We start from the raw sequence: 25,000 nt of genomic DNA on the forward strand, positions 1-25,000 counted from the left end.
GATCAGCTCCTTTGTCTTGCTCACATTGAGGGAGAGGTTGTTATCCTGGCACCACCGCTAACATTATGAGACAGCCTATAGGGAGGAGGTCAGAGAACTGGCAGTGTGGTGCCAGGATAACAACCTCTCCCTCAATGAGAGCAAGACAAAGGAGCTGATCATGGACTACAGGAAAAGGCGGGCCAAACAGTCTGACCATTAACATCAACTGAGCTGTAGTGGAGCAGGTCGAGAGTTTCATGTTCCTTAGTGTCCACATCCCCAACAAACTATCATGGTCCAAACACACCAAGATAGTCGTGAAGAGGGCACAACAAAACCCTTTCCCCTCAGGAGACTGAAAAGATATTGCATGGGTCCCCAGATCCTCAAAAAGTTCTACAGCTGCACCATCGAGAGTATCCTGACAGGTTGTATCACTGCCTGGTATGGCAACATCTCGGCATCTGACTGTAAGGCGCTACAGAGGGTAATGCGTATGGCCCAGTACATCACTGGGGCCAAGCTTCCTGCAATCCAGGACCTTTATAATAGGCGATGTCAGAGGAAAGCCCATAAAATTATCCAAGACTCCAGTGACACAACACAAGTCCTAGACTGTGTTCTCTGCTACCGCACGGCAAGTGGTACCGGAGCGCCAAGTCTAGGACCAAAAGGCTCCTTAACAGCTTCTACCCCCAAGCCATAAGACTGCTGAACAATTAATCAAATGGCCACCGGACTATTTACATTGACCCCCCCCCTCCATTTGTTTTGTACACTGCTGCTTCTCTCTGTTTATTATCTATGCATAGCCACTTCACCCCTACCATCATGTACAAATGACCTCATCTAACCTGTACCCCCTCACACTGACAAGGTGCCGTATATAGCCTCGTTAAACTTATGTTATTGTGTAACATTTTATTATTTGAAATGTTTTACTTTAGAGCATTGGGCCAGTAACCAAAAATATTTGAGATGGAGTCTGAGCTGACTAGGTAAAAATCTGCCCTTGAGCAAGGCACTTAACCCTAATTAGCTGATCCCATGCTGTGACCCCACTCTCTCATGGTGGCTCAGGAGGATTAGGACATGCAAAAGCACATGTCCGTTTCATACCACACTGCACATGTGTGAAACAGGACAAATATAAGCACCCTCTAACTGAACTTTGACATATCACATCTGGTCATATGTGTCCAGGGCCTAGGAGACAGCTGACAACATACAGTACATTACTGTATGATCATCATAACACTGGATCAGCTGAACGTCTAGAGCTTCGATCAAACAGCAGGCTAGTAGCAGCAGCACCTGTCATGGGGGATCATGTCCATGAACCTTAGGGCAGTCAGAACTAATGAGGCTCCTATCAGAGGACAGGGTTGATTAGCATATCAAAGGGTGCCTGCTGCAGCAGGTGGGAGGGGTAGGGTGGCTGGCACCACCCTCATTACAGGGGCATCAGTGTACCCAACCCGGAGCCCGGATGGGGGTTAAAAAGGTCAGTTGTGTTGTGCTTAATTAGCTGACATTTCCCTCAAAGGAGGCAGATGGAAAGGTATTTTATCTTTAAAGGCCATGGCAGCCATTGTGGAGCAACAGGACAGGGGATGCTGCAGCGCCACTCAACAGCCTGCTGTTGATTATAGGTGTGACTGTGAGAGCCAGAGCCAGTCACGACACAGCCCTGCTGTCACCCAGACAACAGACTTTTCTAGATGTGCTAACACTGGGGTTTTATCACCTGTTCTCTAAAAACCCACTGTTTATTGTTCTGCATTTTCTATTCAGATTAATAACAAGCACCCTGCCTGTGTATTTCTAGGACGAAAGCCCAGAGCGCTGTCTGACAAACATTACCCAGTCACAGAGTATGAATTATGGGTGTCCCAGGGGGGTCTCAGAACCCACAAATGAAACAAAGTCAAACTTGTGTGACAAAGTCAAACTTGGAATTTAACCTTTCTCATATTTGTTTAAAATGTGCATTGCTACAGTGGTAAATAGTCAAGTAATAGCTTATTCCATAGGAAACGAACACCCCCACCTCTGCGTCATGGTTCAAAGAAAGTTGTCTGTGTGGCTGCATTTGTCATCCCGGGACAGTCCCATATCTCAGCCCATCTCAGCCCATTTGCAGGTGTCCCAACGTTTTGTCAGCAAGACGTATCAATTAATTCAGGCTTCAAGAGTGTAAACCCAATGACAATCGCCGAATGTCATTACACTATTAATGGATGCTAGAATTAGTGGACAAACGTGCAGGTATTGTTTAAGGGGTTTAAGGGATTTGTTTGACAATTAGATGGTTGTGTTCATGCCTAATTAAAAGGTGATGCAAATACTGACCATTAACCTTTTGCGTGTAGGGGGCAGTATTTTCATTTTTGCCTAAAAAACGTACCCATTTGAAACTGCCTATTTCTCAGCCCCAGAAACTAGAATATGCATATAATTGTCAGATTAGGATAGAAAACACTCTAAAGTTTCCAAAACCAAAATAATATTGTCTGTGAGTATAACAGAACTGATATTGCAGGCGAAAGCCTGAGGAAAATCAAATCAGGAAGTTCCTCTTATTTTGAAACCTCTCTGTTCCTATGCATGCCTATCCTCCATTTAAAGGGATATTAACCAGATTCCTTTTTCTATGGCTTCCCTAAGGTGTCAACAGTCTTTAGACATAGTTTCAGGCTTTTATTTTGCAAAATTAGCGTGAAGGATCACCTTGCGTAAGTGGACAGGTGGGGGCTCTCAGAGTGAGTTTTTGCGCAACTGAGTAAAGCCGCCATTGTTCCTCCCGCTGCTATTGAAAAACCTACACACTCGGTTGATATATTATCGAATATATATTTTAAAAACAACATGAAGATTGATGATAAAAAAACGTTTGACATGTTTCTGTCGACATTATGGATATTATTTGGAATATACGTCTGCATTGTCGTGACAAACATTGGTATTTTAGGTATAAAAATAATCTTTATGGAACAAAAGGAACATTTGTTGTGTAACTGGGAGTCTCGTGAGTGAAAACATCTGAAGATCATCAAAGGTAAGCCATTTTTTTGATTGCTTTTCTGATTTTCGTGACCTAGCTACTTAATGTTTAGTGTACATAATGTTATGTTATGCTATCGATAAACTTACACAAACGCTTGGATTGCTTTCGCTGTAAAGCATAATTTCAAAATCTGAGACGACAGGTGGATTAACAAAAGGCTAAGATGGGTTCTCCTATATTGCACTTGTGATTTCATGAATATTCATATTTTTATGTAATATTATTTGACTGTGGCGCTCTGCTATTCAGCGATTGCTGTTGACAATTATCCCGCTACCGGGATGGGTAGCGTCAACCAGTTAAATGACGTCTTTAAATGTAATTTAACTGTGTTTTTTTGTATTACCTTTTAATTTATTGTCAAACAAACCATTTCAGAAATTAGGGTACCTGTATGTTTGTCTAATTATTAGGCCCATTAAACATTTTATCTTCGCATGTGCACATAGGCTGTCCTGTAAATTTCATGCTATAATTCGCTCTCTGCCCAGGCAATTATCTTGGCCGTGCTCCTCGTTCATAGACTTATATCAGTAGAAGATTTGTCATGTAAGCATGTGCTGGAGTTAAACTATTCTGGTGTTCTGGTGAGCCTGGTCCCAGATCAGTAGGTATGATGGCAGATACTGAATGACAACGACAGTGAGAGGATTTAAATAAAGCACACGCTGATCTGGGACCAGAATAGTTTAGACCCAAATTGAGTCCCTCTCTTTCAATGTTGTTGTCCTGTGTCTGCCCACTCATTACTCGTGTAGCTAGAAGCCTAATCCCAATCATCTAAACGGGTCAGTCCCCTCTCCCTGGGAATTGTAATAGTATGTGCTGATGAGCTTAATTCATTTCCATATTTTCAATGTGACAGCTGCACACTGGGCCCTCATCTCGCACTACAAATGCATTTGGACTGTAATATTCTGTAATACTGTAATATTCCAGCAACTGGAGATGAGAAACAGATGGCCTGATGTATCGACAGCCAGCTGGCTGAGGGACTATTGAAGGGCCTGATGTATCGACAGCCAGCTGGCTGAGGGACTATTGAAGGGCCTGATGTATCGACAGCCAGCTGGCTGAGGGACTATTGAAGGGCCTGATGTATCAACAGCCAGCTGGCTGAGGGACTATTCAAGGGCCTGATGTATCGCCAGCCAGCTGGCTGAGGGACTATTGAAGGGCCTGATGTATCGACATCCAGCTGGCTGAGGGACTATTCAAGGGCCTGATGTATCGACAGCCAGCTGGCTGAGGGACTATTGAAGGGCCTGATGTATCGACAGCCAGCTGGCTGAGGGACTATTGAAGGGCCTGATGTATCGACATCCAGTTGGCTGATGGACTATTCAAGGGCCTGATGTATTGACAGCCAGCTGGCTGAGGGACTATTCAAGGGCCTGATGTATAGACAGCCAGCTGGCTGAGGGACTATTGAAGGGCCTGATGTATCGACAGCCAGCTGGCAGAGGGACTATTCAAGGGCCTAATGTATCGACAGCCAGTTGACTGATGGACTATTGAAGGGTCTGATGTATCGACAGCCAGTTGACTGATGGACTATTGAAGGGCCTGATGTATAGACAGCCAGCTGGCTGAGGGACTATTCAAGGATCTGGTGTATCGGCAGCCAGCTGGCTGATGGACTATTGAAGGGCCTGATGTATCGACAGCCAGCTGGCTGAGGGACTATTGAAGGGCCTGATGTATCGACAGCCAGTTGACTGATGGACTATTGAAGGGCCTGATGTATCGACAGCCAGCTAGCTGAGTAACTATTGAAGGGCCTGATGTATCGACAGCCAGCTGGCTGAGGGACTATTCAAGGAACTGGTGTATCAACAGCCAGCTGGCTGAGGGACTATTCAAGGGCCTGATGTATCGACAGCCAGCTGGCTGAGGGACTATTCAAGGATCTGGTGTATCGACAGCCAGCTGGCTGAGGGACTATTGAAGGGCCTGATGTATCGACAGCCAGCTGGCTGAGGGACTATTCAAGGGCCTGATGTATATCGACAGCCAGTTGACTGATGGGCTATTGAAGGGCCTGATGTATCGACAGCCAGCTGGCTGAGGGACTATTCAAGGATCTGGTGTATCGACAGCCAGTTGACTGAGGGACTATTGAAGGGCCTGATGTATCGACAGCCAGCTGGCTGAGGGACTATTGAAGGGACTGATGTATCGACAGCCAGCTGGCTGAGGGACTATTCAAGGGCCTGATGTATCGACAGCCAGCTGGCTGGGGGACTATTGAAGGGCCTGATGTATCGACAGCCAGCTGGCTGATGGACTATTCAAGGATCTGGTGTATCGACAGCCAGCTGGCTGAGGGACTATTGAAGGGCCTGATGTATCGACAGCCAGCTGGCTGATGGACTATTCAAGGATCTGGTGTATCGACAGCCAGCTGGCTGAGGGACTATTGAAGGGCCTGATGTATCGACAGCCAGCTGGCTGAGGGACTATTCAAGGGCCTGATGTATATCGACAGCCAGTTGACTGATGGACTATTGAAGGGCCTGATGTATCGACAGCCAGCTGGCTGAGGGACTATTCAAGGATCTGGTGTATCGACAGCCAGTTGACTGAGGGACTATTGAAGGGCCTTGTCACGTTACAGCCTTATTCTAAAATGCATTAAAAAAATAATTATCATCATCAATCTAAACACAATACCCCATAATGATGAAGCAAAAACATGTTTTTAGAAATGTTTGCTAATTTATATATATACTGTATGTAAAAATAAAAAAAATATCCCATTTACACAAGTATTCAGACCCTTTGCTCAGTACTTTGTTGAAGCATCTTTGGCAGCGATTACAACCTCGAGTCTTCTTGGGTATGACGCTACAAGCTTGGCACACCTTTATTTGGGGAGTTTTTCCAATCTACTCTGCAGATCCTCTCAAGCTCTGTCAAGTTGGATGGGGAGCATCCCTACACAGCTATTTTCAGGTACCTCCAGAGATGTCCGGGCTCTGGCTGGGCCACTCAATAAATTTCAGAGACTTGTCCTGAAGTCACCCCTGCGTTTTCTTGGCTGTGTGCTTAGGGTCGTTGTCCTGTTGGAAGGTGAACCTTCACCCCAGTCTGAGGTCCTGAGCGCTCTGGAGCAGATTTTCATCAAGGATCTCTGTGCTCACTTCACCTTTCCCTCAATCCTGACTAGTCTCCTAGTCCCTGCAGGTTGCGTTTATATTATTTGTGTTCAGTATAAGCATCTTGTCTGCTAAATTAACAAAACAAGGTTATGCCATTGAACAGCCACAAGCAAGCACAATTTCTGAGGATACTGCTTTTTTGAAGATTGTGTTCCACAATATAATAACCAGTTGATATCATGAATATTTATGAGGCAACTGAGCAATTAGGATTTGTTATCTCTAACGGATGATAAATTAGGAATTGTTATCAGTAATGGTTATGATAAATTAGGAATTGTTGCGCACTGTTGGCATATAGATAAATGCGCACATATTTTTCCGGGGGACAGTCAAAACATGTTAAATGCTCATCCCTATGCCATTTGGGATGGACCTTTGTTGTGTCCTTCCTGTCCTGAGTGAGGCTCATTAGTGATTCTGCCGAGGCAGCGATGGGAGGGTGGTGTTGAAGGGCAGTGGAACTGATCTGCCTGGCTTTTCTCTCGCTTGACTAGTCCAACAACCTATTACCTGGATCTAATGGTCTCATTACACCAGCTATCAGGATGAGAAGGGTAACCAGAACCTGCACCCGGTCAACTGATACCCCTCTGATACAGGGAAACAGATGACAGCTGGGACCGACCCCAAATACCTTAAATTGCTCTTTTGTGCTCCACCACACACAGGTCAGATCAGCCTGGAGGGGGGTTGGGAGGGTCAATCGTACACCTGCCTTGATGATAAGTCACCCTCAAACTCACACATGACACACACAAACACGGACACACACTGCTTGGGTCCATTGGGCTGTTGGGTTTTGCAGCATCATCTGTGTACACAGCCCACGCCTAATGAGGATTGCTTTGATGACTCCTTCACTCTTGTGGAAGGCTAGTGCACAGGCAGCACAGACAGCACCACAGACAGCACATACAGCCACCAGGCCTTAGGTGATGCTCTGCCCCATGATGTCCCAGAGCAGAGCAGGCAGCACAGACAGGGAGCACCAGTCATCCAGCACTCAGCAGCAGCCAGCTGGCCACGCCCACCAGCCAAGAGAGGAATCAGCAGACTGACAGACAGTAGAAGCTTTGAACGTGGAGGGGAACCTCAACTAGCCACAGGAAGCAACCTACAGCTAACACTAACCGTCTCAATCCCAATAACAGGGTTTAAGCTGAAGCAGAGCTTTCATTCACTTGAGTTTGATCAGTGAAATAATACTAATGATAACAACAGCTCTGTCACAGGCGGAGTAGCCGAGTGGAGGAGATTGATGCTACAGTATTTCTTATTCATAGACACAATGCTTGAATTTCACTGCCTGACGAGTACGTGTTCAGCTGGCTCCCGTCTAATTTCATCCGGTTTGAGTCAGTTGGTCTTTGGAGAGCGTCTGTTTGAACATGGCATTCTGAGGCACGGCTTGCTGAATCCCAATTATTACTGATGAATTATTTACTATGTGAAGCTCAGGGAGAACGCTAAAAGTTCACCAAATGTGGACGCTCCTGTAAGCCAGTACACTGCAATACACAAGCAGGTAATTATAGATATTTTAGGGTAGACTAGAGGGAAAATATGTTGTCGTGCTCCCAGTAAACAAATGTTCACAAAGGAGGTTTAAAGTACCTTCTAATGCCGTGCTATACCTGCCTCCCCATCTGAAATATGAAAACATACAGTCTCCTCCTGTTGTGAAATATTTATGCAGACTATAAATACAGAACACTTAACTTTTCATTTGGAACAAAACAGCTTTCCCACTAGGCAAAAACTGGTTGAATCAAAAGTGTTTCCACGCCATTTCAACCAAAACATTATATGTGATGACGTTGAATCAATGTGGAAAACTGATTGGATTTTAAAAAAGCAATCAACGTCAGGGAATTTAGTCTTTTTTCACCCAACATGGTGAAATGTTTTGTTGATTTCATGTTGAATGTACATTTTGACAGTGAATTGACACAACTCAATGAGATGTAAATGACAACTAGACGTTGATGTTTGTGCCCAGTGGGTTACTTCTTCACAGAACCATCACTCTCAGGCGCCATCATATTATGGGATGAGAACGTGTTGACAGACATCAGCTGTTCATCTTCCTTTAACAAATTAGTTTGAGCAGCAGAGAGATAATGTGTCTGGGCTCTGGGTGTTGCTGAAGCCAAGCCAAGCCAGGGACACAGAGAGCCCTGATAGAGATGTGAGTTTGAGCAGCAGAGAGGTAATGTGTCTGGGCTCTGGGTGAAGCCAAGCCAAGCCAAGCCAGGGACACAGAGCCCTGATAGAGCTGTGAGTTTGAGCAGCAGAGAGATAATGTGTCTGGGCTCTGGGTGTTGCTGAAGCCAAGCCAAGCCAGGGACACAGAGAGCCCTGATAGAGCTGTGAGTTTGAGCAGCAGAGAGGTAATGTGTCTGGGCTCTGGGTGAAGCCAAGCCAAGCCAGGGACACAGAGAGCCCTGATAGAGATGTGTGGAGATTGATGATGAAACAGCACATTTGGAGAAACAATGTCTGGTCAGTGTCACTTCATACAGGGAACCAGAAAGACACACTGTGCCAGTTTGAGGCTGTGCTGAGCAGAGCACCTCCAAGCTGAACACAGCTTAGCTGGGCTGAGTTGAGCAGCTGAAAAATCCAGCTCTCATCAGAGTGTAAAGGAAAGATCTGCACTCACAGAAACCAAACCAGGCTGAAAGACAGCGACACAGCTCTCCAAGAGCATCAGATCAACAGACATCCACATGATGCAACAGGCGTAGAAAAATGACAACAAAATGATTTGGAGAGATTCAGAGAACAGATACACACTCCCCCCATGTGAACACCTCCCTGGTGAGATCAGCCAACAGTGTTGGAAATAAACATGAGAGAACAGCTGTGGCTTACTATGCTTCATTTGATAGCAATCAGAATAAACATAGAGCCAGCCTTGAAAGACATTCTACATGGAATGACTTCCAAAAGAGATAGTGAGACTGAACTCAAATGTGATTATGCATTCAGTGCTGTTGCCTTTAAGTGCAGGATTGAGGCTTCACAATCACATTTGTCCCTCTGACTGTATCTTTCCTCTAAACATAGCCTGGATGTGTCTGTAGCTTCAGTGTGAGAGCCAGAGGGCATCGCTGCAGCTTGTCTGCCTCTGTGTAAAGCAGGAGGCGGCTCTTTCTCTCCCAGAGCTCAGAGCACAGCCTTGTTCATAGCCATGCTCTACTTTCACAGTGCTGTAGTCTGTTGAATGGAAAGGAGCACTGCAACACCGTCTAACCAACCGGAACAATGTCCGGTTCCGGTTGGAGCGAGTGGTCGCATCTGCACGTCGCTCCAACGGGTAGTATAACTTTTTCATTATATTTCATTATATTTCATTATATCACAACGGTTTGATTTGTCTTATCTTAGCAAATTCTTCTCAGCTAGCTACATAGCCGTCTTTGTATCAAAGATAATTGCGTAATTATCGTATTTCGCCGTCCTAACGTAGTCTTCACTAGCCAGCTAGCTAACGTCCACTGATTAGCTGCACTGGAGAAACTATCACACTCAACTGAACGACTTGATTAGTTTAGTGTTAGCTAGCTACATAGCTGTCTTTGCTGTCTTCGTATCATCGTATCCAAGATAATTGTGTTGTTTAGGTTTAGAGTGTGTAGTCTTAGAGTGATTATCTTAATTTACCGAGGTTAGCTAGCCAGCTATTTGTCGTCCTTAACGTAGGTGACTCTGCTAGCTAGCCAACAGCTAGCCAACGCTAGCCAACGTCTTCTGTATAGAACTCAACTACCCGGTCGCATTCACAGGTTGTATCACATTTTCACTTCATTTCATTACAGTACAACGGTTTGATTTGTTTGATCGTAGCTAGCTACTTAGCTAGCTACATAGCCGTCTTTGTATCAAAGATAATTGTGTAGTCTAGAGCGATTTTCTAGGTTCGCTAGCCATCTATTGTCGTTCTTTTAACGCAACGTAACGTAAACAACACTGCTAGCTAGCCTGCTAGCCCCCGAATAGCAACACTGCAGAAACTATTACACTCAACGGAATGACTTGATTAGTGTAGTGTCAACAACGCACCCACTGCCAGCTGGCCTACTTCAGCAGTACTGTATCATTTTAATCATTTTAGTCAATAAGATTCTTGCTACGTAGCTTAACTTTCTGAACATTCGAGACGTGTAGTCCACTTGTCATTCCAATCTCCTTTGCATTAGCGTAGCCTCTTCTGTAGCCTGTCAACTATGTGTCTGTTTATCCCTGTTCTCTCCTCTCTGCACAGACCATACAAACGCTCCTCACCGCGTGGCCGCGGCCACCCTACTCTGGTGGTCCCAGCGCGCACGACCCACGTGGAGTTCCAGGTCTCCGGTAGCCTCTGGAACTGCCAATCTGCGGTCAACAAGGCAGAGTTCATCTCAGCCTATGCCTCCCTCCAGTCCCTCGACTTCTTGGCACTGACGGAAACATGGATCACCACAGACAACACTGCTACTCCTACTGCTCTCTCTTCGTCCGCCCACGTGTTCTCGCACACCCCGAGAGCATCTGGTCAGCGGGGTGGTGGCACCGGGATCCTCATCTCTCCCAAGTGGTCATTCTCTCTTTCTCCCCTTACCCATCTGTCTATCGCCTCCTTTGAATTCCATGCTGTCACAGTTACTAGCCCTTTCAAGCTTAACATCCTTATCATTTATCGCCCTCCAGGTTCCCTCGGAGAGTTCATCAATGAGCTTGATGCCTTGATAAGCTCCTTTCCTGAGGACGGCTCACCTCTCACAGTTCTGGGCGACTTTAACCTCCCCACGTCTACCTTTGACTCTTTCCTCTCTGCCTCCTTCTTTCCACTCCTCTCCTCTTTTGACCTCACCCTCTCACCTTCCCCCCTACTCACAAGGCAGGCAATACGCTCGACCTCATCTTTACTAGATGCTGTTCTTCCACTAACCTCACTGCAACTCCCCTCCAAGTCTCCGACCACTGCCTTGTATCCTTTTCCCTCTCGCTCTCATCCAACACCTCCCACACTGCCCCTACTCGGATGGTATCGCGCCGTCCCAACCTTCGCTCTCTCTCCCCGCTACTCTCTCCTCTTCCATCCTATCATCTCTTCCCTCCGCTCAAACCTTCTCCCACCTATCTCCTGATTCTGCCTCCTCAACCCTCCTCTCCTCCCTCTCTGCATCCCTTGACTCTCTATGTCCCCTATCCTCCAGGCCGGCTCGGTCCTCCCTCCCGCTCCGTGGCTCGATGACTCATTGCGAGCTCACAGAACAGGGCTCCGGGCAGCCGAGCGGAAATGGAGGAAAACTCGCCTCCCTGCGGACCTGGCATCCTTTCACTCCCTCCTCTCTACATTTTCCTCCTCTGTCTCTGCTGCTAAAGCCACTTTCTACCACGCTAAATTCCAAGCATCTGCCTCTAACCCTAGGAAGCTCTTTGCCACCTTCTCCTCCCTCCTGAATCCTCCGCCCCCCCCCCCCTCCTCCCTCTCTGCAGATGACTTCGTCAACCATTTTGAAAAGAAGGTCGACGACATCCGATCCTCGTTTGCTAAGTCAAACGACACCGCTGGTTCTGCTCACACTGCCCTACCCTGTGCTCTGACCTCTTTCTCCCCTCTCTCTCCAGATGAAATCTCGCGTCTTGTGACGGCCGGCCGCCCAACAACCTGCCCGCTTGACCCTATCCCCTCCTCTCTTCTCCAGACCATTTCCGGAGACCTTCTCCCTTACCTCACCTCGCTCATCAACTCATCCCTGACCGTTGGCTACGTCCCCTCCGTCTTCAAGAGAGCGAGAGTTGCACCCCTTCTGAAAAAACCTACACTCGATCCCTCCGATGTCAACAATTACAGACCAGTATCCCTTCTTTCTTTTCTCTCCAAAACTCTTGAACGTGCCGTCCTTGGCCAGCTCTCCCGCTATCTCTCTCTGAATGACCTTCTTGATCCAAATCAGTCAGGTTTCAAGACTAGTCATTCAACTGAGACTGCTCTCCTCTGTATCACGGAGGCGCTCCGCACTGCTAAAGCTAACTCTCTCTCCTCTGCTCTCATCCTTCTAGATCTATCGGCTGCCTTCGATACTGTGAACCATCAGATCCTCCTCTCCACCCTCTCCGAGTTGGGCATCTCCGGCGCGGCCCACGCTTGGATTGCGTCCTACCTGACAGGTCGCTCCTACCAGGTGGCGTGGCGAGAATCTGTCTCCTCACCACGCGCTCTCACCACTGGTGTCCCCCAGGGCTCTGTTCTTGGCCCTCTCCTATTCTCGCTATACACCAAGTCACTTGGCTCTGTCATAACCTCACATGGTCTCTCTTATCATTGCTATGCAGACGACACACAATTAATCTTCTCCTTTCCCCCTTCTGATGACCAGGTGGCGAATCGCATCTCTGCATGTCTGGCAGACATATCAGTGTGGATGACGGATCACCACCTCAAGCTGAACCTCGGCAAGACGGAGCTGCTCTTCCTCCCGGGGAAGGACTGCCCGTTCCATGATCTCGCCATCACGGTCGACAACTCCATTGTGTCCTCCTCCCAGAGCGCCAAGAACCTTGGCGTGATCCTGGACAACACCCTGTCGTTCTCAACTAACATCAAGGCGGTGGCCCGTTCCTGTAGGTTCATGCTCTACAACATCCGCAGAGTACGACCCTGCCTCACACAGGAAGCGGCGCAGGTCCTAATCCAGGCACTTGTCATCTCCCGTCTGGATTACTGCAACTCGCTGTTGGCTGGGCTCCCTGCCTGTGCCATTAAACCCCTTCAACTCATCCAGAACGCCGCAGCCCGTCTGGTGTTCAACCTTCCCAAGTTCTCTCACGTCACCCCGCTCCTCCGTTCTCTCCACTGGCTTCCAGTTGAAGCTCGCATCCGCTACAAGACCATGGTGCTTGCCTACGGAGCTGTGAGGGGAACGGCACCTCAGTACCTCCAGGCTCTGATCAGGCCCTACACCCAAACAAGGGCACTGCGTTCATCCACCTCTGGCCTGCTCGCCTCCCTACCACTGAGGAAGTACAGCTCCCGCTCAGCCCAGTCAAAACTGTTCGCTGCCCTGGCCCCCCAATGGTGGAACAAACTCCCTCACGACGCCAGGACAGCGGAGTCAATCACCACCTTCCGGAGACACCTGAAACCCCACCTCTTTAAGGAATACCTAGGATAGGTTAAGTAATCCCTCTCACCCCACCCCCCTAAGTTTTAGATGCACTATTGTTAAGTGACTGTCCCACTGGATGTCATAAGGTGAATGCACCAATTTGTAAGTCGCTCTGGATAAGAGCGTCTGCTAAATGACTTAAATGTAATGTAAATGTAGCCTCTTCTGTAGCCTGTCAACTATGTGTCTGTTTATCCCTGTTCTCTCCTCTCTGCACAGACCATACAAACGCTCCTCACCGCGTGGCCGCGGCCACCCTACTCTGGTGGTCCCAGCGCGCACGACCCACGTGGAGTTCCCAGGTCTCCGGTAGCCGCTGGAACTGCCAATCTGCGGTCAACAAGGCAGAGTTCATCTCAGCCTATGCCTCCCTCGAGTCCCTCGACTTCTTGGCACTGACGGAAACATGGATCACCACAGACAACACTGCTACTCCTACTGCTCTCTCTTCGTCCGCCCATGTGTTCTCGCACACCCCGAGAGCGTCTGGTCAGCGGGGTGGTGGCACCGGGATCCTCATCTCTCCCAAGTGGTCATTCTCTCTTTCTCCCCTTACCCATCTGTCTATCGCCTCCTTTGAATTCCATGCTGTCACAGTTACTAGCCCTTTCAAGCTTAACATCCTTATCATTTATCGCCCTCCAGGTTCCCTCGGAGAGTTCATCAATGAGCTTGATGCCTTGATAAGCTCCTTTCCTGAGGACGGCTCACCTCTCACAGTTCTGGGCGACTTTAACCTCCCCACGTCTACCTTTGACTCTTTCCTCTCTGCCTCCTTCTTTCCACTCCTCTCCTCTTTTGACCTCACCCTCTCACCTTCCCCCCTACTCACAAGGCAGGCAATACGCTCGACCTCATCTTTACTAGATGCTGTTCTTCCACTAACCTCATTGCAACTCCCCTCCAAGTCTCCGACCACTGCCTTGTATCCTTTTCCCTCTCGCTCTCATCCAACACCTCCCACACTGCCCCTACTCGGATGGTATCGCGCCGTCCCAACCTTCGCTCTCTCTCCCCCGCTACTCTCTCCTCTTCCATCCTATCATCTCTTCCCTCCGCTCAAACCTTCTCCCACCTATCTCCTGATTCTGCCTCCTCAACCCTCCTCTCCTCCCTCTCTGCATCCCTTGACTCTCTATGTCCCCTATCCTCCAGGCCGGCTCGGTCCTCCCTCCCGCTCCGTGGCTCGATGACTCATTGCGAGCTCACAGAACAGGGCTCCGGGCAGCCGAGCGGAAATGGAGGAAAACTTGCCTCCCTGCGGACCTGGCATCCTTTCACTCCCTCCTCTCTACATTTTCCTCCTCTGTCTCTGCTGCTAAAGCCACTTTCTACCACGCTAAATTCCAAGCATCTGCCTCTAACCCTAGGAAGCTCTTTGCCACCTTCTCCTCCCTCCTGAATCCTCCGCCCCCTCCCCCCCCTCCTCCCTCTCTGCAGATGACTTCGTCAACCATTTTGAAAAGAAGGTCGACGACATCCGATCCTCGTTTGCTAAGTCAAACGACACCGCTGGTTCTGCTCACACTGCCCTACCCTGTGCTCTGACCTCTTTCTCCCCTCTCTCTCTCCAGATGAAATCTCGCGTCTTGTGACGGCCGGCCGCCCAACAACCTGCCCGCTTGACCCTATCCCCTCCTCTCTTCTCCAGACCATTTCCGGAGACCTTCTCCCTTACCTCACCTCGCTCATCAACTCATCCCTGACCGTTGGCTACGTCCCTTCCGTCTTCAAGAGAGCGAGAGTTGCACCCCTTCTGAAAAAACCTACACTCGATCCCTCCGATGTCAACAATTACAGACCAGTATCCCTTCTTTCTTTTCTCTCCAAAACTCTTGAACGTGCCGTCCTTGGCCAGCTCTCCCGCTATCTCTCTCTGAATGACCTTCTTGATCCAAATCAGTCAGGTTTCAAGACTAGTCATTCAACTGAGACTGCTCTCCTCTGTATCACGGAGGCGCTCCGCACTGCTAAAGCTAACTCTCTCTCCTCTGCTCTCATCCTTCTAGATCTATCGGCTGCCTTCGATACTGTGAACCATCAGATCCTCCTCTCCACCCTCTCCGAGTTGGGCATCTCCGGCGCGGCCCACGCTTGGATTGCGTCCTACCTGACAGGTCGCTCCTACCAGGTGGCGTGGCGAGAATCTGTCTCCTCACCACGCGCTCTCACCACTGGTGTCCCCCAGGGCTCTGTTCTTGGCCCTCTCCTATTCTCGCTATACACCAAGTCACTTGGCTCTGTCATAACCTCACATGGTCTCTCTTATCATTGCTATGCAGACGACACACAATTAATCTTCTCCTTTCCCCCTTCTGATGACCAGGTGGCGAATCGCATCTCTGCATGTCTGGCAGACATATCAGTGTGGATGACGGATCACCACCTCAAGCTGAACCTCGGCAAGACGGAGCTGCTCTTCCTCCCGGGGAAGGACTGCCCGTTCCATGATCTCGCCATCACGGTTGACAACTCCATTGTGTCCTCCTCCCAGAGCGCCAAGAACCTTGGCGTGATCCTGGACAACACCCTGTCGTTCTCAACTAACATCAAGGCGGTGGCCCGTTCCTGTAGGTTCATGCTCTACAACATCCGCAGAGTACGACCCTGCCTCACACAGGAAGCGGCGCAGGTCCTAATCCAGGCACTTGTCATCTCCCGTCTGGATTACTGCAACTCGCTGTTGGCTGGGCTCCCTGCCTGTGCCATTAAACCCCTTCAACTCATCCAGAACGCCGCAGCCCGTCTGGTGTTCAACCTTCCCAAGCTCTCTCACGTCACCCCGCTCCTCCGTTCTCTCCACTGGCTTCCAGTTGAAGCTCGCATCCGCTACAAGACCATGGTGCTTGCCTACGGAGCTGTGAGGGGAACGGCACCTCAGTACCTCCAGGCTCTGATCAGGCCCTACACCCAAACAAGGGCACTGCGTTCATCCACCTCTGGCCTGCTCGCCTCCCTACCACTGAGGAAGTACAGCTCCCGCTCAGCCCAGTCAAAACTGTTCGCTGCCCTGGCCCCCCAATGGTGGAACAAACTCCCTCACGACGCCAGGACAGCGGAGTCAATCACCACCTTCCGGAGACACCTGAAACCCCACCTCTTTAAGGAATACCTAGGATAGGTTAAGTAATCCCTCTCACCCCACCCCCCTAAGTTTTAGATGCACTATTGTTAAGTGACTGTCCCACTGGATGTCATAAGGTGAATGCACCAATTTGTAAGTCGCTCTGGATAAGAGCGTCTGCTAAATGACTTAAATGTAATGTAAATGTAACCGTGGCTAATAATTCAAACTGAGAACATAAAAACAATAGATAGCTCCAGTCTCTGTGGCAGCAGTCTCTGTGTCAGCAGTCTCTGTGGCAGCAGTCTCTGTGGCAGCAGTCTCTGTGGCAGCAGTCTCTGTGGCAGCAGTCTCTGTGCCATCAGTCTCTGTGGCAGCAGTCTCTGTGGCAGCAGTCTCTGTGGCAGCAGTCTCTGTGGCAGCAGTCTCTGTGGCAGCAGTCTCTGTGCCATCAGTCTCTGTGGCAGCAGTCTCTGTGGCAGCAGTCTCTGTGGCACTTCTGTTTTTAGTTTAAAACCAAGCAAACATCTAACCTTATTCCAGACGCAATATGATGTCTGATGTCAAAACAGTTCATCACATTCTGAGAACCGTATATTTACTGAGCTCCAGAAGAAGAACAAAAGGCTAATTACTGTCTTAGTCTGAAGCAATGGACAATCGGGTGCATATTCCAAAATCTGTCAAATGCTATTTTATCTCACCTAAGGACATAATCTGTCATCTTTGTGCAACACACACCGACACCAAGCATCTACTCTACATCTCCACACTACAGTTAGTTATGGGAGACTGAGGTTTCATCATGTGCTGTAGACCACTACTCAACAACCCAACAGGAAGAAATTAGAAATCCTATTGATAAGTTAAAATAATTTGGTTACAAAGGCTGCGTTTACACAGGCAGCCCAATTCTGATATTTTTTCCACTCATTGGTCTTTTGACCAATCACATCAGATCTTTCCACATCAGTTCTTTTCAGAGCTGATCTGATTGGTCAAATGACTACTTAGTGAAGAATATCTCAGAATTGGTCTGCCTGTGTAAACACAACCTAAGTGAACTGAGAAACACCTGAAGGGGACTCAGGGCTCACATAATGTGTTTCTCAGTTCACTTATTGTAGGTTGCGTTGACACAGGTAGACCAATTCTGAGAAAAATGTTTCACTAAGTGGTCTTTTGACCAATCACTGTTGATCAAAGTGCAGAAGCTACAGAAATGAGTGAGTCAATAACGCCACAGCTCCACCACTTCCCTTCCTACAGGTCCTGGCCTGTGGTGATAATGCTTCCTGCTTCAGTCACATCTATACTGTTCCCCACGTCCACCCTTTTTAATACCACTTGCTTGTCTTCCCCTGTGATTCCAACCATCTAAAATAAGCTGCTGTGGGGACTGGGGAGTGAGTCAATAACAGCACAGCTCTACCACTTCCCTTCTCACACCTCACACATCCAATCCCTTTTTCCACTTGTGTTGTTTGGAGGGGATTGTCTCTGAAGATGCCACTAATTGAGATGCGTCTTAGTGTTAGTAATTGAAAACCCCATGAGAAGGTACTGACAAAACAGGCCTTGTTGCTTTATTACCCTGATGGCAATAGAGGCACAGTACTCGCTATATCTATTGTGAAATGGTAAAAACCGGTCTTGGGGTAATTCATATTATTCTGTAGGTAAATCTGTGACACTCCATTTAGTATGATATATTACAGTATGTTTTGTTACATAATGAATAGAATAGCGGTTGTAGAATATCATATGAATTATAGGACTTCTAGTATCATCTAGTATTGCGCAGTAACAACAAAGGAGAATTATGGGGAGAATTTACATTGCCGTTTATGGAAACTATAATGACAAAAGTTAGGATAATTTATGTAGCAGGTTAAGTGAAATGGGTTAAATTTAGGATACGGGTTAGCTGAAATGCTAGTTGTCACCAACGAGACTCAAACACGCAACTTTTTGATTGCTAGAAGGTCGGGATTACGCATACCCATCCTCCCCGACCAACCTCCCTACTTTCGCAGGGATGGGCAACTTTGAAGGGGGTGGGGCCACCTTCCGAGCAAAACATTTTAGTGGCCTACTTCTTGACAGCAGAGAGAAAAAATTGAAGTTTTGGAGTTCATTTCCTGTAATTCCACACATTTTGTCGTAGAGCATTGAGATAATACTGCAGTATTAAAGCAAGTTTGCCCTAAAGCTAAACACTTTGACATGGGGCAGAGAAAAGATTTAAAAATTGTATAATTTTATTTCATGCAATTCTACTCACATTGCCATGGGACGGAGAGAAAAATGTGCAGTTTCAATAGGCCATTTCCTGTAATTCTGCACATTATGCCATAAGGTGGAGAGAAATGTTTGCAATTTTATAACAAATTTCATGCAATTCTTGTCACATGGGATGACGCTGGAGGGACGAAGCAGGTACGGGGAGTCAAACATTTAATATGGAACGGACATGGAACGAGACAGGAACAGCTTCAGCACAAGGGTAGCAAAGACAAAAAAAAACGATTAATGCAGCAGTGGGGAATAGAGCAGGGAACTGACAAATATAGGGGAGGAAATAAACAGGTGATGATTGAGTCCAGGTGATGCGTGTGACAAGGGAAGGCAGGTGTGCTCAGTGGATGGAAGGAGTGCGTGATGCAGGGCAACCTGGCGCCCTCAAGTGCCAGGAGGGAAGAGCAGGAGCAGATGTAACAGTATACCCCCCTCTTGGGGCACCACCCGGTGTCCCACCCTGGCGAACCGGCCCGAGACATGGGCGCTGGGAAAGCCGGTTGGGGCATGGGAGCCTAACAAACCGGCAGGAGCGTGAGAGACTGGCGAGCCGACATGGAGCATGGAAGCCAGCCAATCCAACTGAGGCAAGACGCCTGTCGATTCTGCTGAAGCGAGGGAGCCCGATGATCCGGTGGAGAGTGACGTGGGATGGGAAACCGCTGAGCCAACCGAGGCAAGGAAACCTCTTGAGCCAGCCAGGGCGTAAAAGCCTGACGGGCTTAGGCTCCCCCGGTTCCATCGGCGGCCGGTTTGTTGGGCTCCCATGCTCCAACCGGTTTGTTGGGCTCCCATGCTCCAACCGGTTTGTTGGGCTCCCATGCTCCAACCGGTTTGTTAGGCTTCCATGCTCCAACCGTTTGTTGGGCTCCCATGCTCCAACCGGTTTGTTGGGCTCCCATGCTCCAACCGGTTTGTTGGGCTCCCATGCTCCAACAGGTTTGTTAGGCTCCCATGCTCCAACCGGTTTGCCCAGCGCCCATGTCTCGGCCGGTTTGTTGGGCTCCCATGCTCCAACCGGTTTTTTAGGCTCCCATGCTCCAACCGGTTTGTTAGGCTCCCATGCTCCAACCGGTTTGTTGGGCTCCCATGCTCCAACCGGTTTGTTGGGCTCCCATGCTCCAACCGGTTTGTTAGGCTCCCATGCTCCAACCGGTTTGCCCAGCGCCCATGTCTCGGCCGGTTTGTTGGGCTCCCATGCTCCAACCGGTTTGCCCAGCGCCCATGTCTCGGCCGGTTTGTCGGGGTCCCATGCTCCAACCGGTTTGCCCAGCGCCCATGTCTCGGCTGGTTCGCCAGGGTGGGACGTCGGCTGGCGCCCCAAGAGGGGGGGGGTACTGTCACATCTGCTCCCGCTCTTCCCCCCTGCATCACGCACCCCTGCCATCTATTACACACACCTGCCTTCCCTCATCACGCGCATCAGCAATTGTGGACTCACCTGGACTCATTCATCACCTGTTTATTTCCTCCCCTATATTTGTCAGTTCTCTGCTCTGTTCCCTGCTGCTGCTGCATTAATTGTTTTTTGTTTGTGTTTTTTGTTTGTGTTACCTGTTTGCTGTTTCCATGTCCGTTATTTATTACTTTTGACTCCCCGTATCTGCTTCGTCTCTCCAGCATCATCCGCGTGACAATATAAACCAATCTAGCTGACATGGGCTAATTGGCTGACCGTCAGTGACTGACATAAAAAGAGAAAAACTGCTAATGCACAACCAAATGTTAAAATCGCACCTTGTCTATTCTACTATTCTAACTCGCAAAAGTAAGCTGAGACCCCGACTGAGTTCCCTTTTTTGGAAATTGATCCGCGTTGGCTGCCAGTTGCCCATCCCTGGTCTAAAGTAACTAGACTATACCATTAGTAGGGGTTATATGTCTTGAAGGTGCTTAGAAATACATAAAATATGTTTTGTTTGGCTCCGAGGACAGGCTGTATCAGTGTGTGATTGCAATGTCGTCATCAACATTGTCATTATGAATCATCAGTCATGACTCATAGGATTCTTTATACTGGATAGAGATTCTGCTCAAGGCCAGGGTATCATCAGCAGATACATGCACAAACACACACACACACACACCCACACGCACACTCCAACAACACACACTGAATATGTGCACCCACTCAGAGTGCTACTGTGAGCACACAGCCTCCAATCAAATTATCTATTCAATTTACATACAGATGAGATGAACATTTGAATACCAGCCTCTTCCTTTCCCTGTAATAAATGCAGATTGAAAGGGGTTGATTTAATCTAAACATCTCCCAAACACCTGCTTATCTATGGGGATGTTTTTTAGTTGGAATCGAATGACAGAAATGTAAAATATTCCCATTGAATCGATTAATGAGGAATGTATTGAGAAATTACAAATCTGATCTACAGGTAACTGCCAAAATAAAGTAAACGCTTGAGTAAATGAGGGATACAAAGTATATTGAAAGCAGCTGCTTCCACACAGGTGTGGTTCCTAAGTTAATTAAGAAATTAAGATCCCATCATGCATAAAAAATGCCCAGTTGCCCACTATTTTGGCTACCATGGGTAGAAGAAGAGATCTCAGTGACTTTGAAAGAGGTGTCTCAAATGTGCATTGTGGGTTTAAAGGGTGTGTGTGTGTGTGTGTGTGTGTCACTGGAGGTAGGTGGCACTTTAATTGGGGAGGACTGGCACTAGGGAATGGCTGGAGGTTAATAAGTGGAAAGGTATCAACAACATCAAACACGTGGATGCAATTCCATTCGCTCCTTTCCAGCCATTAATATTACATTTACATTTACATTTAAGTCATTTAGCAGACGCTCTTATCCAGAGCGACTTACAAATTGGTGCATTCACCTTATGACATCGAGTGGAACAGTCACTTTACAATAGTGCATCTAAATCTTAAAGGGGGGGGGGGGGTGAGAGGGATTACTTATCCTATCCTAGGTATTCCTTAAAGAGGTGGGGTTTCAGGTGTCTCCGGAAGGTGGTGATTGACTCCGCTGTCCTGGCGTCGTGAGGGAGTTTGTTCCACCATTGGGGGGCCAGAGCAGCGAACAGTTTTGACTGGGCTGAGCGGGATCTGTACTTCCTCATGGGAGTCAGCATTTTCCACCTCCATCAACAAAACACCAAATGATGGAATTTCTTATGGAACAATGGTGTCCCATCCCTCCAGTAGAGTTCAAGACACTTGTAGAATCTATGCCAAGGCTCATTGAAGCTGTTCAGGTGGCTCGTGGTGGCCCAACTCCCTATTAAGACACTATGTTGGTGTTTCCTTTATTTGGGCAGTTACCTGTATTTGCTCACAGCGGTTTCAGCATGTATAGATAGAAAAGCAGTAAGTCCTCCTACTAAATGATGTCATTTGTCATCCTGCATGTAATTAATTAGCACTCTGGAACCCTGAAGCCTCCCATTTGTCCAGGTCTGAAAAGGCCTTTCTCTATGATTATCATGCTGTTGCTCTGCACAGGGGTGGAGGGCGATCATGCAACCCGAGGAAGGTCTCCGCCTGGCACGTGTGTGGCGTGTTACGTGTATCTTAACTTATCATCAAGTCAACCCCTCTCTCTCTCCAGGCTGATCTGATCTGTGTGTGGTGGCTCACACCAAAGTACTATCAAAGGTCTTTCAGGTCAGTCCAATTTGTCACAATGAATGACAGGATAGTCAAATTCTTTGACAGTTACGTAAAATAATTTGAGTGATGCTTTTGGGTGGTAGCCTTCTCTGTATGTTGGGTTGTTGACACTGGATGTCTGAAGATTTGGCATGGCAGCACATACTTGTGTGCATTCCAACGTTGAATAAGGTATCTATGTTTCTGGGCCTATAGATAGAATTTGAACATTGAAGGGACATTGGAGGAGAGTACGACCTCTAAGGGCTGTGGCAACTGTGAGTACCGGTCAGCTTTGATCTGTCTCTCTTAGCTGTGGATGATAATGACGTGATGATGAAGATGAGGGTGGTTTCTCTCTCACTCACCTGTGGATGATGCGTTTGCTACGGAGGTAGCCCAGCGCCAGGGCGATCTCACAGATGTACAGCTTGACAGTGTTCTCTGAGAAGTGAACATTCTGCTGGAGGTGATAGCGTAGGTCTCCTCCCAGCAACAGGTCCACTACCATGAACATGTCCTCCTCGTCTTGGAATGAGTACCTACAGGAGAGGAGGGGGAGGGGTGGGAGGTGGTGGAGGGCATGGATAAGGAAGAGGTGGAGGAGGAGGGAGAGGGGGAGGTGGTTGAGAAGTAAGAGGTGGAGGAGGAGGTTGTGGAGGAGGAGGGGAGGGGGAGGAGGAGGTTAAAAGGATGTGGAGGAGGAGGAGGTTGTGGAGGCGGATGGGGAGGGGGAGGAGGTTAAAAGGGTGTGGAGGAGGAGGAGGTGAAGTAAGAAATGGAAGTTGTGGAGGAGGAGGTGGTGAAAGAGAAAATAAGAAGAACATTTTCAGCCTATGACACAGCATTATATTTATCCAACACAATTACCTTGGTTGCCAATATCCAAGAGGTGAAGGATTTCTATTCACATTCAGTGCGAGGCTTGTAATGAAAGAGGAGAGTGAAAGTATCTCAGTCAACCATCACAAAGGTCTTCAAGGCTCACAGATGGCAAAAGAATATCGCTTATGAAACATAAGGTGCCGGCAGGCTTACACCACTCATTATTCTAGGCACAAATTAATTCCCAGAAAAGGCAATTCATTAGTGGCTAGCGATGGAAACACTACTTCAACACACTCTGGTTGGACCGTTCCATCCAAAGTAAAAGGTCAGGTGTGTCTGAGCCCATCCATCCATCCTTCCACTCACCTATCCATTCATCCATCCATCCATCCATACATCCTTCCACCCACCCATCCACCATCCATGTTTTCACCGACCCACACATCAGCACCTAGCCCATTCCACTGTTCTCCATTGATGTTACATGACGCGACTCCCACTGGGATCTGTACTTTCTAATGAGTCTATGGCAAACTATTTCCCTCAAGCCTTCTCTTGCTTACCTAGCCTTGAGCATTCCTCCAAGAAAATATGGCAGCAGTGTATGTGATGAGACAAAAAAGTTTGTGCACAAAGGGTCAATGCAGATAGTCTGTGTTGTTATTGTTGTTAACTATTTAACTAACTATTTAGCAGTCTTATGGATTTGGGTAGAAGCTGTTCAGGGTCAGAATTATGACATGGCTTGTCAGCCTCCAGAGGGGGAAGAGGCATTGTCGTGTTTTCTATGATCAGGCCTACCACTGTCGTGTTGTCGGCAAACTTAATGACGGTATCATAGTTGTGTGCGGCCATGCAGTCGTGGGTGAACAGAGAGTACTGGAGGTGACTAAGCACACACTCCTGAGGTGCCCCTGTATGGAGGGTCAGCGTAACAGATGTGTTGTTGCCTACCCTCACCCTCACCGCCAATAGGCCGTTTGGTTCTAGAGAAGTTTCCTATCTAAAGATTCTGAGTTCAGTGCAGTCATTTACGTCAGCAATACATACATTCTATTGTTACATGTCAAAGAAAGTGAAAGGTGTATTTGTGCATCCATGCCTTCGCTTTCTCCATGAATAAGACCAATCATGGGCTGGCATTCAACTAAACAGTAGTATGGTTGTCTGCGGACGACCTTCCTCCCCCAAGGCCCCACTTCAATTAAGTGCTTTATCCTGTGAATGGGGATTGATTGAACAGACTCCAGCGTGTCTACATACGGCTCAGTTGATGCTGAGGCAACTTGAAGCATAATTCACTTTAGGGCCGTAGAGGGTATCTGTGAACCCCCTGGACAACCCTTAGTGCAGGATGGAAGGGGGTTTGCTGCAGTTGAAGGACACCATGTCAATGACTTCAGAGCCAAAGAGGGTATCTGAGAACCCCCTGGCCAACCCTTAGTGCAGGATGGAAGGGGGTTTGCTGCAGTTGAAGGACAACATGTCAATGACTTCAGAGCCAAAGAGGGTATCTGAGAACCCCCTAGCCAACCCTTAGTGCAGGATGGAAGGGGGTTTGCTGCAGTTGAAGGACAACATGTCAATGACTTCAGAGCCAAAGAGGGTATCTGAGAACCCCCTAGCCAACCCTTAGTGCAGGATGGAAGGGGGTTTGCTGCAGTTGAAGGACAACATGTCAATGACTTCAGAGCCAAAGAGGGTATCTGAGAACCCCCTAGCCAACCCTTAGTGCAGGATGGAAGGGGGTTTGCTGCAGTTGAAGGACAACATGTCAATGACTTCAGAGCCAAAGAGGGTATCTGAGAACCCCTAGCCA

General features: G+C 48.1%; 1 protein-coding gene across 2 annotated transcripts in view; it reads right to left on the bottom strand.

Moving 5' to 3' along the window:
• The window catches only part of LOC124013937 (serine/threonine-protein kinase 32A-like), a 93,002-nt gene that overhangs the window by 39,829 nt on the left and 28,173 nt on the right, over positions 1-25,000 (bottom strand). For both annotated transcript variants that reach the window (XM_046328511.1, XM_046328520.1), the window contains exon 5: positions 22,722-22,895. In XM_046328511.1, the coding sequence (XP_046184467.1) occupies positions 22,722-22,895 (174 nt within the window). The remainder of the gene's footprint in view (positions 1-22,721; positions 22,896-25,000) is intronic.

The sequence above is a fragment of the Oncorhynchus gorbuscha genome, linkage group LG02 (genome assembly GCF_021184085.1).
Source record: "Oncorhynchus gorbuscha isolate QuinsamMale2020 ecotype Even-year linkage group LG02, OgorEven_v1.0, whole genome shotgun sequence".
Lineage (NCBI taxonomy): Eukaryota > Metazoa > Chordata > Actinopteri > Salmoniformes > Salmonidae > Oncorhynchus > Oncorhynchus gorbuscha.